The sequence below is a fragment of the Talpa occidentalis genome, unplaced genomic scaffold, assembly GCF_014898055.3.
Source record: "Talpa occidentalis isolate TD23 unplaced genomic scaffold, MPIMG_talOcc4v2.1 talOcc4.17, whole genome shotgun sequence".
Classification (NCBI taxonomy): domain Eukaryota; kingdom Metazoa; phylum Chordata; class Mammalia; order Eulipotyphla; family Talpidae; genus Talpa; species Talpa occidentalis.
In genome coordinates this window covers 14,403,315-14,429,348 of record NW_023601754.1, presented here as the reverse complement: position 1 = coordinate 14,429,348, position 26,034 = coordinate 14,403,315, and the positions used below count along the sequence as shown (strand labels likewise).

The 26,034-nt window shown below is 41.3% G+C and overlaps 1 protein-coding gene across 2 annotated transcripts in view; it reads left to right on the top strand.

The window, feature by feature from the left end:
- The window catches only part of ADAMTS18 (ADAM metallopeptidase with thrombospondin type 1 motif 18), a 140,797-nt gene that overhangs the window by 55,024 nt on the left and 59,739 nt on the right, over window positions 1–26,034 (top strand). The window contains exons 4-10 of one of the 2 annotated variants that reach the window (XM_054697008.1): window positions 12,433–12,715; window positions 14,983–15,176; window positions 15,449–15,532; window positions 17,077–17,236; window positions 18,477–18,582; window positions 22,706–22,843; window positions 23,976–24,129. In XM_054697008.1, the coding sequence (XP_054552983.1) occupies window positions 12,433–12,715; window positions 14,983–15,176; window positions 15,449–15,532; window positions 17,077–17,236; window positions 18,477–18,582; window positions 22,706–22,843; window positions 23,976–24,129 (1,119 nt within the window). Of the gene's footprint in view, window positions 1–12,432; window positions 12,720–14,982; window positions 15,177–15,448; window positions 15,533–17,076; window positions 17,237–18,476; window positions 18,583–22,705; window positions 22,844–23,975; window positions 24,130–26,034 lie in introns of those variants that run through there. The other variant, XM_037516191.2, reaches the window with a different exon arrangement.

The window sequence follows — 26,034 nt, the reverse complement described above, 5'->3', positions numbered from 1 at the left end:
CATGGCAGGCAATTGGGTGAGAGTTTGCATCTTCAGCAGTAACTAAACCTGAATTTACACCGTTTAACCAATGAACATTAAGGATGAGAAGTTTCTGAGTTCAAAAGGGGTCCAATAAATGGTGTAGTCTTACGATTACCTGTCTACCTGCCCTCTCTCTTCACTACACCCAAACCAACCAACAAACCAAATCTGAAACCTAGAATCCCAACAACTCTCCAAATTTATTATTTCTGTCTTTAAATATCTTCAGTTATATTTACAAGAATTCCATAAACAAGTCTCTCTCTTTAGGTCTTGATGTCTGGTTTGGTTCCTTCATTGTTTTTCTCAATGAGCAGAATGAACACTTACACCATGTACTAGAATTTCAGGTCCGACTGAAGGGGGAAACTAAACTACAAATACACTGGTAGAAAGAGCTGGCTTCCCTGCCTTGTTCCTTCAAATAATCAAATATAATAATTACAACAATAATAAACATATATTGAGTATCTCCTGTGCCAGGCACTGTTTTTATTACTTTAAAAGTATTAACTTACTTAATCTTCTGAAAATCCTTTAGGGAAGTGCTATTGTCATTGCTGTACTACAAAACTGGGACTTGAAAATCTGAGAGGTTTGTAACCATCCCCAGGAGATAAACGAGATCAAGAATGGGGCGCTTGACTATTACAGAGTTGAAAATACTTTTGGGCTTTTACTAGCTTCTCTGTCTCTTTCCTCACCCGACTGTAAGCAATTTGGAACGTCTGATTCAATTTGTATTGACTGGGCCCTACCGTTTTTGAAGGACGATTTCTGTGTAGGTAAATATGGAAATCCTATATTCCCTTCTAAATTGTGTTTTAGATTGTGAGTCCCTTGATGAGAATATTGACATCAATGAGTGCATGAGATGTGCCAGATTTTTGTTAAAATATATATATTTTGGATTTCTTTCTTTCAGAAGATGAAATCCCCCCTCTTTTGATAATAATAGGGAATCCTGAACATAGGTTGTTTATTTGACAAAGTATATCCATGTGTGGGGGCCTGAGTTGTCAGGATGTGTAAACTCAGATAAAAAAAAAATTCTATTTCCATTTCTTATAATTATGTACTTGATGGAAAACGGAGGAAGCTATCAGAGTGGGCATGTTCTCAGCCCAGGTGTCAGATTTTTCTCTCTACAGCCTAATCTTCAATCCAGATGTTCCCACTTGTTCTTACCAGGGACCTGGTGAACGGTTTGCTACATATTCTCAAGTCAAGTGTCTAACCTCCCTTTTAAAAGTTACTATGGTTCTGGTTTTTGTAGGTTAAGCTTTACTGAGTAACTGACAATTTAGGACATTATCTGATAAATACTCACTTATTTAATCAAAAATCCCCAAGTTAGGGAAACTTTTATTTCCATTTCATGGATGAGAAAATTATAAGGGGGGGAAAAAAAAACAAACAACCAACCAAACAGGGTGATTACAGCCAGCTAGTCAGCAGCAGAGCTTAAAAATGACCTTTAACACATTTCCTTTTTATATGGAGCATTCCCTGTCTTTATTTCCTTTGTCCCATCATTCCATCCTACCCTCAATAATTTTTGGTGCTTTCTCACAAAACCCTCCAACATCTTCATGCTGTTTCATGTTTTCACAATGATATACTTTCTCAGCCATTTCCTTTTCTTAGTCTTTCACTTCTCTGATATTTTCTTTCTCTCATTCTCCACACATTTCTCATTCTCTCATTCTCTTCTCACATTCTTCATGGACTTCTGAAGTTTTACATTGAAGGTCCTTTCTTAAGCTGTTCACTTATTCAGAACTGAGACGTCTCTTTGGGGAAAATCTTAACAAATCAATGATTTATTCTTTAGTGCTATTGTTTGGACTATATATATATATCCATATATATATGTATATGTATATATGTGAATGTGATATCTTGGCTGAAGTCATAAAATTGTTGTCGTTGGAGATAGCATCAAAATTAAAAGTCACTTTATTATCAATAACCACAAGGGAGGTTTTTGCCATTAATTTCTCCAGTCCATCTCATGGGGCTAAGTTGGAGGATCTATCAGTCTTCACTGAAACAGAAAGAGAACCATCGAATTGCCCAGAGATACCCTCTTCTGTTGTTATTTTGACATACTTCTTTAAGTTTCATTTCTATTATCCCATTTTAACTTCTGCTTGACTTTTACCAAGCATCATTAATCCATTAAGGCTTTTTTACCTTTGGATTATTTGTAGGGATGAGTAACCAGAATACAAGTCACTCAAGACATGGACCCTCCCTTCAGGGAGTATATAGTTTCCTAGTCTTTATTGAGCCTTAGGGGTGTTTACTCAGAATTTTTTAAAAAGGGAATTATATATTTGTGCCACCACTTAATTCATCAACTATTTCTGGAATCTGTAGTCTCCTTTTTTCTGCCAAATCTAAAGTCTTTCATGGAGTTGAAATACTTTGATGGAGTTGAAACACTGTCAGTGTTTTTAAGAGAAATTGCATGAAGTGTGGCTTATACCTGATGTGAGTCCTTTGAGAATTGTTTCAGTCACTGACTCCTAATTTAATAGGAAATATACTTGCAAATAAAACTAACCTGTTGTTTAAAAGTTTAAAATAATAATACGTGATCTGAACAGAATATTCACTCTTGGTCAGTATCCATTTAATTTTTTAACTTAGCAGCTAAATTATACAGCTGAGTTTCTAGGTCTGTTAAAAATTTATTTAACAGAAATTCTGTTAAAACAAAATTTCCAATGCTGGGGCGGACACAATATTGTGGGCAGATGTTTCTGTCCAGAAGGGGTCTCAGCCAGCGCTTCACCTCAGGTTTTCTTTATCTTCTGAGGGAAAAGGGCCTCCTAGTTGGGGGCAGCTCCTAACTTACTGGACCCACATTTCAAAGGACTGATTTCTCTCTCATCCCTTTGCAGCTCAGGGGAAGCTGATGGGGGTCCTCCATCCCCTTCTTAAGCACAATGCTGGGTCTCTGCTTCCTCCCTCCGGGTACAGACTCTAATCCAAAAGCATGTGTCCTTTGACCAGAGAGCTCTGGGTGTAGTTGAATCAGGCTAAGCTTTGTTAGACTCATGCACAAGGAAACCAGTGCCAGAGAAGAGAACTTAGCCTTACTCTGTGAAGGGATTTAGGGGGAGATATTTAAAAGGTAAGTCCGCAAGGCAGGAGGAGGAACGTAGCATCAGTTTGTTCTGGGTTGGGCTGTGCCCAGGCATGAACAGACAAGTTATAGTCCAATTTCCCCTGTAGGCTCTCAGCCCTCTCCCTTCAGGAAATTGTAAGATAATCATTAATCATGATCTAATGTTTTTTTGTCTAGCATGGCGCCTTATGTACGGTCAGTGTGGTGGGCCAAATTTTTGGGACAGGATGTTGGGACAGGGCTTTGCCAGTCTGTGATTTAGTTCAAAAGGACTGGGGGCAACTCTTATCCTACTGGCTTGAAATTTCTTTTACCTGGGCTGTCTCACTCCCCACCAGCTTTTCTCTTCATGGTTTGAGTTCTCTATCTCCTGGTTTCATCTTGGATTTCCCCGCATGAACCAAGGCCCCAGGAAAAGGCTTCTGGCCTCAGGGAAAATGTCTATCCAAGAAGCATGCCATAACCTCCCCCCATAAAGTTAATTTCCCACAAAAATTAGTTTCTCCATTCTCTTCATCCTTTCTGATATTTTCTGTCATGGAACCCTGCTTTTTTTCTTCATACTTACACAAAGAAATAGTGTTAGCATGCAACCACAACTACCCAGGGGCCCCAAGCTCTTCAGTGGTATATGTTTTAAAATAGGGTTCTGCCATCCATTGCACAAAGGCAAAGGAATCAGACTATAAGTGTGATAGAGTTTTAACGGAAATGGTGTCGAGAGAGAAAAGTTGAGAGAGAAAAGGATCCCAAATAATAATTTCCCAATAAAATTCCCAAAATTACTCATCGCCTCATGGACAAATGACCAAATAGGCTTGGCCCAAAGCAGAGCTGCTGAGGCCCAAAAGCTTACAAGTCTAAAGTTCCATCTGGCGAGGAACCACAAGAAAAGGGTTAGACGGGCCCAGAGAGCAGGGACAGAGAGACTCAAAATTTAAATGTACTACATAATCCAACATGAAATTAAGATAGTGGCTGCCACTGTTCCTGCCTAGACCAGGAACAGCCTTCCTGGGTGTCTCTCACTCATGTCTCTTCCAATGTCTCTTCTCCATTGTGTCTCCTCCAAGTGTTCCTTCAAGCCCCTCCTCTTGCTCCTTTCCAGCTCCCCCCCATTTAGGAAGCCCAGTTCGTGGGATGCTGGGACTTGTCATCCAAAGTAACTGCATGTAAGTGGAGGTGAAGAAAATGCTGCCCATTCATTGCTCTCCATGCCCCTCCCTCTGTTATATGGCACAATGGAAACGTGGACACCAGAGCTAACAAGAAGCAGGTTTAATGCATTGGTGCTGACTCAGCAGATTCGCATCTCAAGGCTGAGCCTGGTTTGTAGGAAGTCAGCGGCTTATATATACCTTCAGTTTCTACAAAGTTCCGGGTGGGTTTGCATTGGCAGCTGTACATGGTCAAGTAGAACAGGGCTACATACCAAGGGGTGAGTCGAGTCGTATAGTTGCATACTACGGGAGTGAGTAAAGGGTCAGTAGTCATGGGGCCCCCCAAGTCCATCCTGCCTCATGGTGGTATATGGTCTAAGATTCATATCAGGGACTAAGTTGCATACCAGGAACTGAGCAAAAGGTTGTTACTGTGGTCCCCAGGCTGCTTATACCAGATCACCATTCTTCACCCCTTTCATGGAGTTTCTTCTGTAAGAATACTTCATTTCCATTTGCGATCTTTACATGTTTCAGCCCTGCTTCCCCCATTTAACTGAAAGCCACATGGCACCACAGACCCATCTTGTTCTCTACTGTCTAGTCAGAATGTCACAGATGTTCAAAATGCTTCATACATTCTGCAAATGAATAAACAGATGACTCCTTTCAGATGTTCTGGCTCTATATTTTTTATCTAAAAGATGTGTTTATTTAGTTAGGCCCCGGTGTTTTCCATCAAACTAAACTCAAAAAAGAACACTTTTCTTCCTTAAATATCCAGCATTTAAAAGTCTCATTTTCTAAAGAAGTGGCCTCTAGTGGCCTCTAGTACTTCTCACTTTGCACTAAAATAGAGAGGGCTGTGTGGGTCCCATGTTTGTCCCAATATAAGAGGATGATTTCTTTTATTGCTTTCTCAATGTAGAAGATTTTTACTCTGCATTTGAGTTGCTTTCCATGAAAGAAAATGGAAAGCTTCCAAACCGGTTAGTCCTGTTAAGGCGCTTAAGTGCCTTAAGCCTTTGATATTAGTTTAACTAAATTAGGAAGTTAGTAAGACTGGAGGGCTTTCATGGATAATTCACTATTTTTTCCCCCTTTAACTGCTCACTCTGTCTGTAAATGGTGTCCTTTGTCTTCCTACAGCTCGGGAGAGGTGAGGGCCCAGGATTGTGGGGCTCAACTAGAAGGGTCTGCTTAAGGAATAGGGAGCTGAATCCTTCTTGTGCATCCTGCTGAGATTTTTCTCACAGGGTGGTGTGAATATTTAGTAAAATTTTCTGGGGACCCCACTCTGCCAGCAGGCAAGAGAGCAAAGTGATTTCACAGGCTCCATCCTGTCACTTATGCAGAAATCTGCTGCCTGAAGGTGAATCCAGTCTTTTCCCAACCATTAAAGACCAAGGAGCAGATAAAAGATTTAACAATTAGTACCCAGTCTTTGCATCTCTCTGCAGGATTTTCTTTTGAAAGGAAGAGATTAAATCCTGTCTTCCCTTCCTTTGGCATCAACATATATTAAGGTTGTGACAACTTAGAATTAGAAGTCCCTCTTATCAAGCATAATTATATTCTTAAAGACTACACCTCATTGTTCCTACTTATATAAACTAAATTCAAACTTGTGTTTATTAGATCAATTCACAGGATAAAATCTTTCCGACTGTTTCCTGGGTTCAAACTCCCACTGTGTGTTTAGCTAAGAAACTCTTTTGTCACTTGGTATTGGGACTTAATTTCAGTTAAGAGTAGTTTCAGAATTTTGATAAGGCATTGCTTATCAGTGCTTTAGGAGTATAGGAAGAGTTCATGGTGTTAACCTCAAAGAAAAAGTCATCAGTTAGGGCCTCCACGGTGGCGCATGGTTGAGCACTGGGTGCGGAGCTGCCCGCAGCCTCTGCAGCACCGGTTGGATCCCCGGCTGCTCCCCGGCCACCGGAGGAGGGTCTCACATGGCTTGCAGACCTCTCCTGCTGCCCACTGCTCCCCTCAGCAGTGTACTTCTGTCCTTCTGCCTGCTCTGCTCCCCGCTCTGGCTCTGGTGAATTCTCTCACCCTCCCGCGCTTCTGCCTGTACCCAGTGCTTGTATAAACAATTAATTAATTAATTAATTTAAAAAAAGTCATCAGTTATTCTACCAACAAAGTGAGTTTATTTGGAAACCACAAAAAGGCATTTGGAGGCCTCCCTGGTGGCGCAGGTGGTTGAGCACTGTGCTATGAAGCTGTCTGCAGCCTCTGCAGCATGAGTTTGATGCCAGCCGGCCCGCGAGAATCCCACATGGCGCAGCAGACCTCTCCTGCCTCTCCTGCTGCTCCCCTCAACAGGGTATTTTGATCTGTCTGCCTGCTCTGTTCCCCACTCTGTCTCTGGTGAATCCCCTCACCCTCCCGCACATCTGGCCTATACCCTGGTTCTTGTATAAATAAGTCTTAAAAAAAAAAAAAAAAAAAAAGGCATTTGGTAAGTGCATGCTCACTGTGAGACACTTTCCATGACCAGAAGGCAGCACCCCCTTTTATATCCTTAGTGGGGGGTCGTGGATGAAGCTCCCTCCCTCTTCCTTCCACTGGGGTGGAGAAGCAACATCATCCCTCCCCACTGGAGATGCAAAGCATGTTGTGTCCTGGCGTTTGTTGACTGCATGTCTGTGGACGCTCTCGTCTCTTCTCCCAATCTCATTTAAATAGGGTGTCTATGTAATAATTTTCGCAATGGTTTTTATTAATTCATCATATTACTTCCCAGTTCTGGTTTCCACCCCTTCCCTACTGAAAAGAGACGGGGATGCTGGTGTTATCATAATTTTAGGTTTTCTGGTCTAGTTCCCCAGCTAGGAGTGGATCCCAGGCTGTGGTGACAGTGCAGAGTCCCGGCCACTCAACCACCACGGCTGGTGTCTAAACCGCAGCAGGAACTTCGCTGACATTTAAGGAAGCAAGTGAATCAAGAAGCAGATTTGTTTAGAGAAATAGATATAAGGAAAAGTTTATTAAGGAGAAAAGGAACAGAAACAAAGTGGGACTCCCAGGATGGTGGACAGGCCAAGACACTTTGGAGCCTTGCCTCGGGGAGTATAGACCTTCTTTCCCTAGTTTTCCTAAAGCCCCGCCAGTCTCTTTGTGATTGGCTAGTTTTCCTGGTCTCACTTGCTCTGTCTTAATTTCTCTGTGCCCAGAATTGAATCTTGAACTTCAGCCCTTATCAGAGAGTCCTTTTTCTTTAAGTGTCCTTTTTGCCCCTAGTGGGGGTGTTATAGAGTAACCCCGATATTAAATGGGTTCCTGGCTGTGGGTCCTCACCCGCGCGCTTTAAAGGGACTTAGGAATACTCCACTACAGACACACACAAAAAGGTTAATAAAAGGTTTATTTACAAGAGGAAAGGAAATAAGGAAAATGTACAACTCAGGGAGAAAATAGGGAAATAAAGTCTTTAATGCGTCCTACCCGATCCGCCGACCTGGAAACCCAAAGTCACTCTCAGAACTGGCCGGACGCTGCGAGCTGGCGGAGAGCCCAAAATGGTGTCCCCCAAAGCCCACGTGTCTGCCTTTTCTATCCACCTGGCTGCTTAACCCCACCCTCAGGTCCCAGCCACCTTCCCTTGGGTGATGATGGGATTTGGAGTTCCCAGTGTCTTTGGCTTTGACCTGGGGTGGGGGTGGAGTCCACAAAGCCTGTATGGAAATAGCTTTGGGACATCCTTTTCCCCCTAACAGGGGGAGTAGGGGTTGCCCCTTTGGAATCTGTTGCCCTTATTTCTGGAGCCTTCCTTATTCCTCCCAAGGCTTCTGCCTGTTCTGTTCTGACCCTAGAAGCTATCTGCTTGCCCTGTGACTCTCTGGCAACCCCTTAGCATCCTCTGCACTCCGAGACTCACTTATTCAACAAGTGTTTATGGACTCATAAACATTTCTTGGTGGCTACTATGAGGAGCACACCGGGGTGCCAATGAGTCTCTTCCTGTCAGAGTGTACATTAAAATTGTATGTTGGAGGTTGTGGAGAGGCCACAATTTGTTTGTTTTTATCGTTGAAGGTAGACATGCAGCAAATAAACTGTGGCCTGAGATCATTTAAAATGGGGGAGGGTAGTTCTAACAGGGCAAGAGCACAGCTTCTCTGAGGCAATGCCATTGAAGCTGAGAACTAGGCACTGAGCTCTAAGAAACCACACAAGTCTGTAGAAGACTGTAGGTGAAAGAGAGAGTGTGTGCAAACTCAGTCAAGAGCACGTAGGAGAAGAAAAATAATTTTCCCTCTATCCCTCTGGGTTCTTGGCTAAGACTCCCTTGTAATAAAAGATATTAGCTGGAGAAAATTGAACAAACATTTAATAACATGTATGCCCTGCACACCTGGGATGTACCCAGGGATACTGAATAATTCTTTGAAATGATCCAAACCTCCGCCTTAAATACCTTTTCCAGCTAAAGATAAAATAAGATTGGAGTGGGGGAGTAAGTTATGGGAATTGATCAGGCAAAGCACAGTAACTGAGGGTAAGGTTGTTGTGTGGATTTAAAATCTCTACCTTCTCCATTGATAAGAGTTTCTAGTGATTTAGTCATTCTTTGGGGAAAAAGGATGTCCTGAATGAAATCCACAAACACAGGTTTTATGGACCCCACCCCCAGCCCAGACTGAAGAGATCCAGGACACCAAGGACTACAAATCCCATAATGTCCATTACCACCAAAGGGAGGGTTGCTGGGAACTGATATACCCTGTGAAGAAAGAGTATCCTGTCCACATTTGGTCCCATCTTGCATCCTGAACTGCCAGGAGGTGCTCCACTCACCCAGGAGCCTAAACTGAAATAAGCAGGTTGGAAAATGAATGAATGAATGAGAACAAATGATGGTTTAACATTTGAAATGCTTGAAGTGTTTTTGTGACCAGAAATATGCCGTAAGAACTTGACTCATGTTTATATCATTTAGCCTGTGGCCAAATCGGTTTCCCGATAGTTGTTTTGCTTAAAGTCACAGTTTCCAAGAAAGTATATCAACGATGTTAAATGAGGACTTGCTATACAGAGAGGGAGATGCTTCACAGGTGGAGATTTCCCTTTTAAATCTCTTAATTGTCTCTTACCAAAGGGCAGCTTCTAGTTTTGCAGAGCTTCTTATGTGTACTATATTTCTTAAAAATAATCCTTAAAATATTAGGTATATTTTGGGGTTGCAGATTCTCCCCATCAATTGAAAGAACTTAGGAGATGCACAGAGGCAGAGAAATGTCCTGTTTGGAATGGTGTGAAGGAGGGAACAGATAAAGCTGCCAGACTCCACAGGGAGCAGATTATACAGGGATTTGTGGACCAGGAAAAGGGATTTAGATTTGAGTTTCATACCAGAGTGCATGAAATGAATTGATTTATGTTGCACGAGGACTCTGGCTGATGCCAGGAGACCATATTGGAGAGAACAGGGGACTTGGGAGACCAAATACAAAGTGTCCAGATGAGAGATGAGAGTCTTTACCAGCACCGGCATGGCACTGGGCTTGATGCAGATGGATGGGTAACTGATAGATGCTCACTAGGGGGACCCGGCTGGGGCAGGGCTGGGCTAGGGAAGAGTGAGCTGTTCTGAGATATGGCTGGATGAATGATGGACTAGACTGCTGGGACCATGAGTTTTATTTATCCAGTTTTTTTCTCTTGCCTGGGGATTTTCTTTTCCCATGGTCTCCCTGCAGACATCAATGTGAACTGGTGTATTATCATATTGTGTGCTTCCTTTGCACATGCCAATGCTTAGGACAGGGCTATGCATCAAGTGCTCAGGGTGTGTTTGCTAAATGAAGGCAAGCATCGGTCTTTGTGTCCAGGCTCTAGATATCATGTCAGTGCTACAGCCAGTCTTTCAAAACTGTTAACTGGAATACAAGTTGTATCGATAGCTCGACAAAGTGTTTATTAGATTTTCAGAGTGAGGATTCAAATGCAGGCAAATTGAAAGTTTGACTGTTGGAACTGTCCCAACAGTCACAGATTGGAATTAAGTTTATATAGATAGAAACAGTGAGTCATTGACATTGAACATGCAATTATTCTTCGAGGGGGCGCTTCTGGTTTTAAGTTGTTTTGGCCTAAATATATGTTAATATTCCCTGTCCTATAACACTAGGGTTTAATCTTTTCCTTTCTAAAGAATGCACTGTGGAGCTGCGAAGCCTGGGTACCCATAGTTTAAGTCTCTTTTCAGCTCCCTGGTCAGTAGTGGGGATTGAGAAGATTGGTTTTAACCTCAGCCAGCAGATTTGCATAGCTGTGTCACAGACTGCAAGTCTATGCATATGGCTTTGCTCTCTGGTCAAAACAGAGAGCAAAGAGGTCAGACCAGAGAGCAAAGAGGGTTTCTCAGAGCATTTTGTTCATAAAAGGCAGCCCCTCCTGAAGTAGACAGAAAGGCAGAACCAAACCACATATGCCAGGACTTCTTTAAGGAATGAGAAGCTGAACCCTAACATAGGGTCAAAATATGGAGGTAGGCCCTCTGAGGCTACCCTTCCACCCACACACAGGTCAGGTGAGGTGCCAAGTCCTCTGTGTACCCATGCTCACTTGCCCCACCCCAACACACCCTTAGCATTCTGTACCATCCTTGGATAGTTCTGTGTTCCCAGTAAGCCAACTGCTGTTTGGGTGTCCTCCAGCCAGTATAACATTTACCTAGCTACCTGGCATTGATTCGGCACTTGCCATCCTCAGTCATGTAAATGACTGTTATTCAGAGTATACAAAGAGCTTCCACAGTGCTTGTTCTATCTCCCCTTGTATGGAGTCAGAGCAGGAAGAATTCTGCCCACTTTGCATATGGAGGAGTTGAGGCCTGAACTCCCACTGGTTCCCCAAGATTGCAATAACCATGGCTGTTTAAAAATATCTGATGCTGGGCCTCCCCTGGTGGTGCAGCTGTTGAGCGCTGGGCTGCGAAGCTGCCCGCAGCCCCTGCAGTGCTGGTTTGATCCCAGGCCACCAGCGAGGGTCCCACATGGCGCGACAGACCTCTCCTGCCATGCCCACTGCTCCCCTCAGCAGTATATTTAGTCAGTCTGCCTGTTCTGTTCCCCGCTCTGGCTCTGGTGAATTCTCTCACCCTCCCGCACTTCTGATAGTACCCACTGCTTGTATGAATAATAAATAAATCTTTAAAAAAATATCTGATGCTTCCATCACAAGGACAGAGATTCTGTTTCTGATGGACGGGATTCTGCCTAGGAGTGAGTGACTGTGTGTGTGCGCGTGCAAGATACCCAGGTTTGCTCAGCAAAGTTTAAGAATCACAGCCCTGTATCAGTGTCTCTCAAACTATAATGGGTATACAAATCTCCCAAGAATCTTAGTAAAATGCAAATTCTGATTCAGCTGGCCTGGGGTGAGACTTGAGTCTGCATTTCTAACAAACTACCAGGTGAGATGAAAGATGCTGGCTCAAGCCACAGACCACCCTTTCTGTAGCAGGACCTGAGTGTCAGGAAAATTCTGGACCAGACACGGAGAAAGGAAAATACCAGATATGGTGAAACAAAGGCCAGGCATGATTGCAGCTGATCCAAAGGTCAGGTTTTGGGCCATGGAATTGAGAAGTGAATTTATATTCCGTGGCCTTCCCCTGGCCCCCTCTGCCTTCTTGAGTTAGCAGACCTCTCTCTTCATCAGATAACCCAGGCCCCTCCTTGGAGATAAATGCTAATGCCCAGCCTTATTAGTGCTTTCACTTAGGAAATCAGCATGGAATATCTTTGTTTTGCTACCTACTTGGTGAACTTGAGGAGCACGTGAATGTTTTTATGTGCATCACCCCGTCCCAGGTTTTCTATGGTATCTACTATGTCCTGGTCATCTGCAGGATGACACCTGGATCAGACTTGAAGTCACACAAGCCATGGTCAGCGCCTAGATTAGTAGTTAAGGGAACTCTGAGCACCAACATTAGCTTCTGTTGTCCCATCTGTAAAATGGGAGTAAGGATAGTTGCACCTTCCAGTGATGTAGATGCAATAAGATGATGCATGTCAAGCATTTAGCCCTGAACCTGCTCCCAGGAAGCCACTGACATAGAAGCATTTAAGGTTTTCTTTTTGTTTGGCTTTTTAGTCAGGGCTAATACGGACACGAAAAAATGAATTCCTCATCTCACCGTTACCTCAGCTCCTGGCTCAGGAACACAACTATAGCACCCCTGCCGGCCATCACCCTCATGTTCTCTACAAAAGGACAGCTGAGGAGAAGGTCCAGCGTTGCCATGGCTACCCAGGCTCCAGCCAGAATTATCCTGCTCACCCCCCAAGACCCACTCCCCACACACCTGGGAATCCAGAAGGAGAGCATCCCCACCGAAGGTTGCCCAAGCAGCATTTTTGTGGACGACGCAAGAAATGTATGTAAGGAAACCTTTTCTTGTTCTGTTCTCAGTGGGCCCTCGTCAGATTCTCCTGAGTGTCTGTGGATGTGCTGACTTTGCTAGTTACGATGGGGCTACCCTAGGCACCCCCAGATATGAGTCTTGGGGATGGACCAATCTACCAGGCAAAACTAGGCGATCCCTTCTTCTAGGTTAAATTAGGGAAGATTTTGATTTTTTTTTCTCTTTTTACATCTCTAACTTACTAGTCCCAATAGATCTTGGTCTCTGTGCCCTGAGGTTTCCATTGAAAAAAATCAGAGTTGACTCCCTTGGGGGAGATGGGTGTTCCTTTGAGGACATGAAGGAAAGACACCCCTAGAAGTGAGGACATTGGCACCTGAGTAGAGGTGGCAGTGGAGCCCAGTCAGACCCTTGGGTGTCACTGGTGACCCGGGTAAACTTTCTGCCTTTTCTAGAACAGCAATGTCCAGCAGAAATGTTAATGCTGGTCCCACATGTAAACTCACATTCTCTAATAGCCACCTTAGAAATTGTTTTTAAAAAGGTGAATTATTATTAACACAGTATTTAACCCAATGTACACAAAATCTCTCAACATGTAATCACGACCACCAATTTGTCAATGAGGTATTTTAGATTCTTCTCTTCCTATTAACTTTTGGAAAGTCAGTATTTATTTTACACTGGGAGCACAATCTCAGCTCAGCTGATAGGGTCTCCTCAGAAATACTTCACCTGTATTTCAGTATCATAAAATTGAAAGTTGAAAAAGTAGACTAACCTATTCAAGTTGTCCCAGATCTATGTAGGTTATGTTTTTCTAAGCATCTGCTGGATCAAGTATTGCTTTTTAATTTTAAGTTAATGAAAATTAAATAAAATGTTAAGACTCATTCCCCAGTGGTACCAGCCACCTTTTAGGTGGGGTGGCCATGAATAGCAGGTGAGTGCTTCTTGGACTGAGTGACAGGTGATGGCTCCACCGAAGGTCAAGGGGAACTGGTGCCACTAAGGTGTTGGTTGGGAGCAAGAAGGGAAGACAGCTCTTTTGCCATGTTAACTGATTTTTGAATTTTGGGGGTGAGTGAAATTCCCTCTGAATGACCTCTGTTCTATAATAGATGCATCTGTAATAATAGTGGTATAAGTGACAGCAGTGATATTCACAGTGGCATTGATATGTATATGGCAGGAAGCAACAAAGTTAATATGATTGGCTGCAGTGCTCTTTTCGTTGATGAGCAAAGTGAGTCTCAGAATCAGGCCAGAGGTGTAGGGGGTGAGAGGATTCACCAGAGATAGAGCGGGGAACAAAACAGGCAGATCTAATGAAATACCCCGCTGAGGGGAACAGTGGGCGAGTCAGGAGAGGTCTGCTGAGCCATGTGTGTCACCTCCCTGGCCGGGGATTGAACTGGTGCTGCAGTGGCTGTGGATAGCTTCATAGTGCTGCGACTTAACCCCTTTTCTGTATTAGTAGTACCCGTGTTAGTATACAGTTACTGTCCAGAGCTTTCCAAATGCCCCTTTCCTTCCCAGCTTACCTTTGACCAGTGCTATCCATTAACCAAAAAGTGCATGCCTTGCCCAACAACCACTTCCAAGTTGAAAGGCTATGGCCAGTATCCCTTCTGTTAAGGTGGTCCTATATCTTTCCAATTATAAAGTATTTCATATTGTTTTTATATCACCCATGATGCTGCTGTTTCGCTCATAGCTAAGTCAATAATTCTTAGCGACCATTTATTATATGTAACATTAAGGATTATTTTGATCAGACATTCTATAAGGTCTAAGCCATGTTGTAAAGGAGATTAATTTTATTTAGAAAGTAATAGATAATGTTGTCATGAATTTAGATGCAAATAATGTCTATTTATGCAGTTTTTTAGCAAAAAATAAAATGAACATTTTCTGCCTTTAAAAGCTCATGACTCACCCAACAAAATGGATTCTTCCTGACCTGATTTACCAATTAGCATTGTAGCTTGTTTTGTTTTACTCTTCAGAGAATTCCTGAGGTGTTGAATCCATCCATCCATCCATCCATCCATCCATCCATCCATCCATCCTTCCATCCATCCAAACTTGTACTGTATGAATCTTTCTCAACTTCATACTAGTTGCAAAGCCCTAGGACAGGCACAGTGGCTTCCCTTATCAGTAGATCAGTGAGAGGTGGTTCTGTCATTTTTTTCTCCCCTTATTTAGATGTCTGAACTATTTTCTTAGATGTTGACTACTGATCTCCCTTCCAAATGCTCTTGTGCTCATTGTAGATGCCCCCAAGCCTCCCACACGGGACACCTATCTAAGGTTTGATGAATACGGGAGCACAGGGCGGCCTAGAAGATCAGCTGCAAAGTCACAAAAGGGCCTAAACGTGGAAACCCTTGTGGTGGCAGACAAGAAAATGGTGGACAAGCATGGCAAGGGGAATGTCACAACGTACATCCTCACTGTCATGAACATGGTAAGGGCGGTTGTCAGCACTCACACCCTCCTGGCTCTCCAAAATAGCTGGGAATCTTAGAATTCTTTGGGATAGGCTTAGTAGCAGATGGATCTATTCAAATTTATTGAAGAAAAAAAGTGCTGTGTTTTGAAGAACTACTTCATAGGTTACATATGTGGTAAAATTGAAGCCTGTGTACTTGTAAATATGTCTGTTGGGACCATCCCCACTCCCAAACCCCCAAATTTTGGAAATTTTAAAATTTTTGTTTATTTCCATTTTCCCAACAGGTTTCCAGCCTATTTAAAGACAGCACCATTGGAAGTGATATTAACATCATCGTGGTGAGCCTCATTCTTCTGGAACAAGAACCTGTAAGTGGCAAACTTCATTTAGTCTTTCATTCATCCTGCCTGTTTTATTATTCAAGTAATAAAACTTGTTGTATTTATCCTGTTTTATTATTCAAGTAATAAAACCTCACAAAATAATTATATATAAATATCTATAATCTATATGTTATGTGTATATGTATAGCATAATTATGCATATATGCAATGATGCATAAATTATGATTAAGTGTGCATATATAAATAAATATAAAATAGGAATATTACATTAATATAAAATATAAGTAAGGTACCTTTGATAATAGATTAAAGGGATAGTTGGATTTTGCAAGTTGGATATGCTGGGTGATTGCAGGAAGATATAAAAGGATGTTTTGAAAATATTCTTAAAATAAGTTATCAGAAAATTCTTTCAATAGACCTGCTTACTCCCTGGTAACATCTTAAGCTCTGTTGAGAATAAGCAAGGAATATTTGACTGCCTTTGAATTGATTACAGTGAGGTGCAAGGTATAGGCATGAAGCAAATTATAAAACCAGACCATAAAATAAAGTGAAAAATGGCATGGTGCTCATTGCTTTGTACCTATTTTCATGTTAAAACTGTCTGTGAGATGGGGATTACCAAAGAAGCAAACCATTTTTATCAACCCCTTAGGGCTTTTTCTTTCCATCTATTACCCTGATGATATACAAAGCAGGGAGTCAGCGGTAAGACAAAATTCAATCCGGTTGTCCAGGTGTGTTGAGCTACAGAGGTTAACAACTTGTCACATTATTCTTAGAAGTTTAGCAAGTCTAGGAGACACTATAGTTTTCAGCTACATTTATACTTATCCCAAGGACACTGATGCCAGGGGCATCCTAATTCACTGATAACTAAAGATCTGATCTCAAAGCCCTCAAAGTTAAGTCAGTAGTTCAAAGCAAACATTTTGAAAAAATGGTCATTTTAAAGGGTAGGCCCTATCTAACCCTTTTGGATCTTGTAACTATTGAATTATTCATACACTCAGTGAACTTTTGATGGATTGATTATAACCCATGAGGTGCCAAACCCTTTGCTGGGAAATTTGACTTGGGATAAAGAATCTGCAATCACTACCTTCCTCCCAGTCTGTTGAAGACACCATTGAACATTATTACCATTTTTTTTTAATTAGTGGTGTTCTGGAAGTTGTAACAGGTTCATAAAGATGGCACCAACATGAGATAACAAAGGTGTTGTAATGCATGTCAGGTTATCTGTTGTAAAGGCATAACTGGTCGTAACTACACTACTGAAGCTATAATCGCTTTAAATATTGTGAGCATTTACCCAAAATAGCTTTTCTTTTTAACCAGACATCTCCAACCTTAGCTCACATGTTTTCCTCTACCTGCCTTTTCCCTAGAAACATGATATTTTCTGTGTTTTCCTGCTGTACAAACAGAATGACTCAATGTTCTGTATTTGCCTATACAAACGGAATGACTCAATGTTCTGTGTTTGCCTGTACAAATGGAATGACTCCATGTTCTCCTCTCTGTGACATATTCACTCTCTGATTTGTGTGGGTTTCCTATAGGGTGGATTATTGATCAACCATCATGCAGACCAGTCTCTGAACAGTTTTTGCCAGTGGCAGTCTGCTCTCATTGGAAAAAATGGCAAGAGGCACGACCATGCCATCTTACTCACAGGATTCGATATTTGTTCCTGGAAGAATGAGCCATGTGACACATTAGGTATAGTATGAGCCAATGCTTCATGTACACCCATATTAGCTGGAAACTTCCTGTTGGGTGGATGTCCCTGATGAGCCTTCATAAAGAGACATAATGATTAAATGGTGGCATATCCTCATTGTGTCCTCTGGTGAGTATACATTCTTGAACAGAATTCAGTGTGGAAAAGGGAACCAATTTACTTTATGCTTTTGGGTTTTGTTCATTAACTCTACTTATGATTGTTGAGGACAATGGTCACTAGATGAGCTGTGGGTTATTCCCTGTACAACCTGTACAATCAGGTGGCTGAAGAGAAGGTAATTGGTCTACCTGGCACTTCACAGTGTCCCTAGGTCACAGTGCCTCCTTTGGAATGTTCCTTCACCTTTAAAGGACTCAGCTCTTTCATATTTGTACAAGACAGTGAATAAAGACTTTATTATTCACATCAATTTTCTATTTTCTGGCATATTCCATGGCATAGAATAGGATGATGAGTTGATGAGGACCCAGAGTGGGAGTGTTGAGGAGGTGGTGGTGATGATGTTGGCACCCATAACCTGTGCCTGTACATTGAGTTCCCACCTGATCTCATGATGATGAGGTGGGTACAATCAGTTCACAGCATGTGTTTCATAATAACTGAGTGCGTTGCCTTGTTGATTGTCTTGGAAGGCCCAAAACTGGAAGAAAGATAGTCAGCAACATAATGTAAACTTAGAATAGAATTGAGGACTGGCTGGGATGATTTTAAAGCTGTTCAGTGAATAAAATAGATGAGCAGGAGCATTTATCACATTACAGTGAAAAGGAGAAAAATGAACTGATTCTCCTCATATTGTTCAAGCATTTCCATGTTCTTTGCTTTAGAGAAAGACCGGGATGTGTTTTTCCCTTGACACATTTTGTATTGACTTACATATCATTTTAGCAGTTGCTCTGACCTATATGATAAAGTTAGGACATAGAAATGCCCTGTGACTTCTATCTTCTATATAAAATGGGAATTACAGACTTCGTAGGGTTGTTAGGAGAATCCACTGATGACAGTTTCTTTAGAAAGCAAGAAAATACTCCGTACTACATCTAGCTACATGGTCAGGACAGAGAACAAATACTTTCAGCATTTTCCTGCAGATAGTTAAATGGATTAATCCATTAAATTAAAACCTTACAGAACATTTTGAGGATGGAAGAACTAATCAAGTTTCTGTGTGTGTTCCTTTTGGACTAACATTTGAAGTTGCTCTTGCCATAGGATTTGCCCCCATCAGTGGGATGTGCAGTAAGTACAGGAGTTGTACCATCAATGAGGATACGGGACTTGGCTTGGCCTTTACCATTGCTCATGAGTCAGGACACAAGTAAGTGACCTCCTGGGACTCATTGCTTTATTGAGTTGGATGGTTGAAAACTGGTTGGATGGTTCATTGACATTTGTCTCATGATTATCATGGGTCCGTTATTATGAAGTAGGATGCAGGTAGAATAGAAAGGATCAGTCCTATGTGGAACTTGGAATAGTGTCTAACTATAAGAAGGATTCAATGAAGGCCATTCATCATAAATGTTGCTCTCTTGGAGCAAAAATATTTAAATTTTTTTATTATTTATTTTACTTTATTTTTATATATTTTCTATTTTTATAGTTATTTTATTAATATCACACAGTATTACATTGTGTTCATAGATGAATAGCAATAATCTAATGTATCCGCTTTTGTTTTAGGCATTTGCCTATTTTCTTCATGTTTTGCTGCAGTGAAGATATCTTTAGTTCATTATACTAAAGAAATAATTATTGAGAATGTAACTCCCCAGAATACAATGGCATGCTAACTGTTTAAAAACTTTTTATACCTATACTAGATATTCTTTCAGTGGGTATCGTTGGCATTCACTTATTTATTTATTTTTTTTTTTTTTGTGCGACGCTCACCGGTGGCCGGGGATCGAACTGGCGCTGCAGAGGCTGCGGGCAGCCTCGCAACCTAGCGCTCAACCACTGTGCCACCAGGGGAGGCCCTCACTTAATATTCTTTCAATTGATGTTAGTAAAACTTTTTGTGAAGATAGAATTAGAAATGAGGAATGAGCACTCTAATGAATTCATTTTATCAAGTATATATTTTGGTAAGGAGACAGTTCTACAGAGATTTCTCAAAACATTTTGTGGGGGTGGGGAGAGGAGGGATAGAGGCCAAAATAAGGGGGGTACAATTGTATGGGGAATATAACCAAGATGAAAATGCATACATTGTGCAAAAATGAAAAATGATGTAAGAAATATATATATATATATATAAACAACCTTATTTGAGCAATAGCATCTGCATTGGGATAAATACATTATTTTATTTATTTTTATTTATTTATGCATATAAGAACTGGGTGTAAGCTAGAAGTATGGGGGGTGATAGGACTTACCAGTGACAGAGTGGGGAGCAGAACTGGCAGATCTACTGAAATACACTGCTGAAGGGAGCAGCAGGCCAGATAGGAGAGGTCTGCTGGGCCATGTGGGTTAGCTCCTTGGCCGGGAATCGTACTCATGCTGCAGTGGCTGGTGATAACTTGATAGCACTGAAACAAACCCCTATGCCACCACAGAGGCCCAAATTTTACAGGGGAATACTCTGTGTTTAGGAGTATGTGTGTGAGTTTTTCAACGTTTATATTGCATTTTGAAGGATGCAACTTCTGAGTTAAAAATAAAAGCAAAATAATCTATTCCATAGCCATTTAATTTATACTTTGATATTTTGGTGTTAATGTCTCTTATGAACTACATGTATTATTTTTCGGAAATTTGACCTTGACTATGACTGTTTCCCAACAGTTTCCAAGCATTTTACACATACATATATCTCTCTTAGCAAGATATGAATGAACCAGTTTCACTGTGAGTGGAGGTGCAAACATCCCCATTAGGCACAAAGTTCCTTTTTATAGAGCAGGAAGTAAAACACCTGTGAATGCCAGACATACATCTACATGTGTCTCACCAGTATGAAGTTTGAAATGACAGGTCTCTATTTCCAAAACACTGACCGTTAAAAATTTAGATATCATTGCTTATGAGTTGAAGCCAACATCAAAATCCAACATTTTAGGTCAGAAAAAAACAAAGAAACTTCAGGTGGGGTGGGTCCGGAAGAGTCAGAAGTAGGGGGAAGAACACATAATAAATGAGATACACACTCAAGTTCTGGGTCACATGTCCTTAGAGACTTAATTTTTTTTTAAAGATTTATTTATTCATTTGCACACGAACCGGGGTACAGGCCAGATGCGTGGGAGGGTGAGGATTCACCAGAGACAGAGCGGGGAATAGAACAGGCAGACTGATAAAATACACTGCTGAGGGGAGCAGCGGGTGAAACAGGAGAGACAGGAGAGATCTGCCGTGCCATGTGGGACCCTCGCCCGCTGGCTAGGATTGAACTGGCACTGCAGAGGCTGCAGACAGCTTCACAGCACGGCGCTGCCTGCGCCACCAGGGGAGGCCCCGAGACTTAAATTTTGAAAGAGACAAGTCATGAGATTTTGATATGATTTTTGATGTGTGCTAAAGAAAATTCATTTTGTCTTATAAATGACTGTTAAATCAAAAAAGTAAAAAATTAAAGTTTGAAGTTGAGTTCAAAAACTTGGTTTTCCTATTTTCATAAAACTCCAGTGAAGTATTGATATAATTACTGTTTCCTCTCTGCCTACTGGCTTCAGTCTCTCTGACTCCAGTCCCATTCCTGGGATTCTTAGTCTTCTGATACTTCACACATAAGTTTCCTTCACAAATGCATTGGCTTTCACAAATACATTTGGAAAGTTGTCCCCAAACACACCTCCTCTGGTTTGCTACAAAGAAGAACAAAGATGCTCTGAGAAAATGTGTTCCCTGATCATATAATGAGGTCAGTAAATACCAGCTTGAATATGTCACACCTAAATATGGGGTGATCACTTATAGGAGCTCAGTACACAGCCATCCTAGTACTACTTGCCTGATAAATTGGAAGGAATGCTGGAAAAATGACTGGATTATAGACATGGGCCTCAGCAGAATTGTATCTACAGTTATGACATACTTATTTAGTATAACCTACCTTCAAAGCATAGCTGTACTAACAAATAACAGTATGTTTATTTACATAGGTATCATAGCTGCCTCATAAAAATATATCCTTTGGAGGCAAATTTTACACTTTCAAATCATAGGTTAAGAATGATCGAAATTAACACTAAAATTGATGTCTCCCCAGCCTTATCTTCCTAGAAAACCCACAAAAGAGTTGCATGCTGACTTTTTATTTTTATTTTTTCAATTTTTTCACTGAGGTAACATTGGCTTACATTATTGTTGGTATGTTGGACGTATAGGATTCCCCCTCCCTCAGGTATGCTGAATTTTTTAGAGATGACCAAAGAAGGTTATTCTGCCACCCCCTACCATTTTAATATAGCCTGAGATAAGCTGTGTCTCATGGTATACATGTCACACACATTAATGTTACATTTATTCTACCTCTCTAAGGAGATTTAGGAATCATTTAGGTATTGATATGCATGATTTCTAGCAGTAAACCGCTTGAATTATTTGTAATCCATAATTGCTAGAACCTTCTGTGGTAAAATGGACAAATCCAAGTTTTCTCATATAATATATACCGAAAAGAAGTCCTTTATATGCCTTCAGTAGATGAGTCCAACCATTACTTGTTAAAAATGTTCATGATTATAGGGGGTTTAAATTATAATCAGAGTTTATGATTTCAGCTAGTAAATTGATCTTCATTAAAGGGTTTTTCTGTTACACTAGCGTTATGAATGAACAGTTCATAAAAACTTATAATAATCATCTTCTCTCTATACCTCCCTCCCACTCCCTCTGAACTTCCTTACCACACATCCATGATTGGTGAAAAGAATTTCCCAAATTGAAATAAAAGAATTTAACTCTCTTGTCACTTTTAACTCAGAAATCTTGACCAAAGTTACATAACCCAAAATATGTACCAGGTACCCCATGGCTTGAGCTGAAGGCCAAGACATATTACAAAACTCTGAGAATTCTTAAAAATTTTCCAGTTGAGGGCCTCCCTGGTGGTGCAACAGGTTAAGTCTCAGCACTATGAAGCTATCAGCAGCCACTGCAGCTCAAGTTAGATCCCTGGCCAGGGAGCTAACCCACATGTGATGCAGCAGACCTCTCCTGTCTTGCCCGCTGCTCCTCTCAGCAGTGTATTTTAGTCAATCTGCCTGTTCTTCTCCCCACTCTGTCTCTGGTAAATCCTCTCGCCCCCTGTACCTCTGGCTTGTACCCCAGTTCTTATATGCATAAATAAATAGAAATTAAAAACCTTAAAAATTTCCATAAGTACCTCTCACTTGGATTCATTGGTTCTCAATGCATCTTTTTCTTCTTCTCGTGATAATTTGGAAAGTGGGTTCACACAAGGCATTTTTATTCTCTTCATTTTGGTTCAGCTTTGGCATGATTCATGATGGAGAAGGCAACCCCTGTCGAAAGGCTGAAGGCAACATCATGTCTCCCACGTTGATGGGGAACAACGGGGTGTTTTCATGGTCTTCCTGCAGTCGACAGTATCTCAAGAAATTCCTTAGGTAAGATAGGGCCAAACCAAAAACATTCCTGTTTAAATTGGTGACGGAGAACAGGTTATATAGGTGGGAAAACAATGGAAAAATCTCTTGACACCTCAATGAACACAAAGACTGACAAATTCCAATGATGATGAGGATGTCGTTGTTGTTGATGAAAAATGGAATTAAGACCTAACACTGTGCTAGACACTCTTCACATATTGCCTTATTCCATCCTCAGAGCAATCTTATTATTCTAGATTTGAGGAATTTGGTAAATTGTGTTGCATTAAAGCCACGGAGCTACTGAGTTGCAAACCTGTTACACAGTCCAATTAAGTATCTGCAGGGAAATTATTCTGCCTTACGCTCCAAAGCTTGCTTCCTCCTGATTTCTTTCAATAACCTTATTCATATTTTGCCTGTAAAGGTTATTTGAGGTAAAGTACCTTTCACCTCTGCCCTGTTATCTGCATGACTTTCTACTCCATGAAGACAGGTTGATGTTGTACCTTAAGTGCTCCACCTAATGCTGATACAGGAATTAATTTGTTGAATATTGTTGAATGTGACCTTGGGGAAAGTTTTCAGATATGTGACCTTTCCCATCTCTTAGCAGACCCTACCAAATCATGGCCATGCCTGTGGGACCATGGGAAACGCTTTGTGGCTGGGGCAGTTCCATCCTTCTAGCCAGCACAGGGCTCACCCTTTTTTAACAAATAGGCATTTTCATTTTAGGCATGTGCTTATTTCTTTTAAAAAAAAAAGTTTTATTTGTTTATTATTTATAAAAGCACTGGGTACAGTCAGAAGCTCTGGAGGGTGAGAGAATTCACCAGAGCCAGAGCGGGGAGCAGAACAGGCAGATTGACAAAGTACACTGCTGAGGGGAGCAGCAGGCATGGCAGGAGAGGTCTGTGTGCCATGTGGGACCCTCACGGCGACTGGGGATCAAACTGGTTTGCAGAAGCTGCAAACAGCTTCCCAGCCCAGCACTTAACTACTGTGCCACCAGGGAGGCCCTAGGCATGTGCTTATTTCTGTAGTCATGTTGTATTTCCCTTGGGATGAATGCATTCAAGGGTCAGTTGTTTGAAGTGGGAAGAACACAGAAGAAACAGGAATTAATAAGGCTGTATTGTCCCCACAGCACTCCTCAGGCTGGGTGTCTGGTGGACGAGCCCAAGCAAACAGGACGATATAAATATCCAGACAAACTACCAGGACAGATTTATGATGCGGACACCCAGTGCAAGTGGCAATTTGGAGCAAAAGCCAAGTTATGCAGCCTTGGTTTTGTGAAGGTATGTTGGCTTGTGATTTCAAAGTTACGTTAAGATTCAGTGGTTGTCTGTATACCTAACAGTAGTATAAACATTTGGTTTGCGAAGGCCAAGGGTCAGTGTCTGGGTTATCTCTAAATGTCAGTTGTTTGGCATGATAATTAAGTGGCAATTTTGCTGTCAATGAATTCTCAGGCTTTATCCCCCATGGGCCAGGCCAGGTTAAAATACTTTGGACTCTGCATCTTTGCAAGAAAATTCCTCCTCTGTAGACAAAGATTCTCACAAGTAGTAAATCTGGGCGCAAATAGCTTTTCCCTAGTGCTTGTCAATGTTTTTGTTATGGCTGAGTTCTTATGCCCTTTTGATGTCATACTTTTAAAATCACCATCACCTCAAAATACATCCATATATGCCTTTCACAGTATGTGAGCACTGTTGCCAGTAGCCAACTTTTTAATGTGGTGATGCAAGGTGTAACTTGAGTGATCTCAGTAAGACTTTGCATCAAATATTTCATTCAGTAGTGTGAGAAAGATAGATGGGAAAAAGCAAAAGTCCAGAGTGTGGAAAGAAGAGGCAGCATCATAGTCAATCACTGTATCTCACCATCATTAAAAAACAGAATCGTTTTAAAGTCATGTAGTCCTAGTGTTCGAAACGAAACATGGAGATCCCAAGTATCTGCATCTTGAAACCAATGGTTTATTGAATCTCTTTCCATCTCTGTTCCTACTCTTCCTTTTTCTCTTCCTTTTCCTCCACCTCCACTACCCCCTTTATGACCATAACCACCATCTTTATCAACAGGACCACCTCCACCATCACCTCCACATCACCAACACTACTGGCTCTACCACAACCATCATCATCCCTCTTCTCTCACCACCCACCATCACCTCCAGTCATGGCTAAGTGAGCCTCTCCTCTCCATAAGGCATTCTACTTAGAGACTCCTTATATTTTTCTTCAATCTTCACAAACACCCTTTGAACTGTGAACTATCACCATGTTTTACCCGGAGCCCAGAGAATGTATGCATTTATTCCCAATTCACAAAACTTTTGAACGGTGGAATCTAAACACAGCATATCACTCAACACCAGCATTCAGCTCCTTCTCTCCATTAGTTAATATCAGCATCAACTAAACTCCTGTCATCAGGATTAACTAACATTCAGTCATTAACAATTCCCTTCATTGTTTGTGCTATATCTCTGTATTATTGTTGCTTTTCTATATTTTAAGTCACTTAAAAAAAGTAACTCCAGTTCTGAGAAATAATAACCAACAAATCACAGCTTTGATAGGGGATTACATATGTTTCTCCTATTTTTTTTTAATTTCTCTCTCCCTCTCGCTCTCTCTATATATTACATCATTATTTATTTTTGTACAGTTTGCTTTCTCCTCTCAGGTGTTATGCCCATAAAATTCCCACCACCAAGTCATCTGTGCACCATCACCATAGTCTCTTGTGCTCTTCCTGCCCCTATATAATCCCTCTCCCTGCTCTTCCCCTCCTGAATGTCTCTGATTTATAGTTGCCTGCTAGTTTTGTCCTTTCCCCCGCCCCCGATCCCTTATTTGGTTCCCCTATATTCTTCCTGTAAGTGAAAACATCCAATACTTTTCTTTTCCCTTCTGACTTATTGCACTGAGCATGATCCCTTTCAGCACCATCCATGTTGCTGCAAGTGGCGTGAATTTATCTTTTTTATTTCTGAGTAGTATTCCGTTGTGTATATATACCACATCTTCTTGATCCAGTCATCTCTTTTGGTGTATTTAGGTTCTTTCTAAATCTTAGCTATTGTAAATAGTGCTGTAATAAACATATCTCCTATAATTTAAATGTATATCTATAAGAAAAGTTTAGCCATCCACCATCAAGCATTATTTTTAATGTATCCTCCATGGTTCACA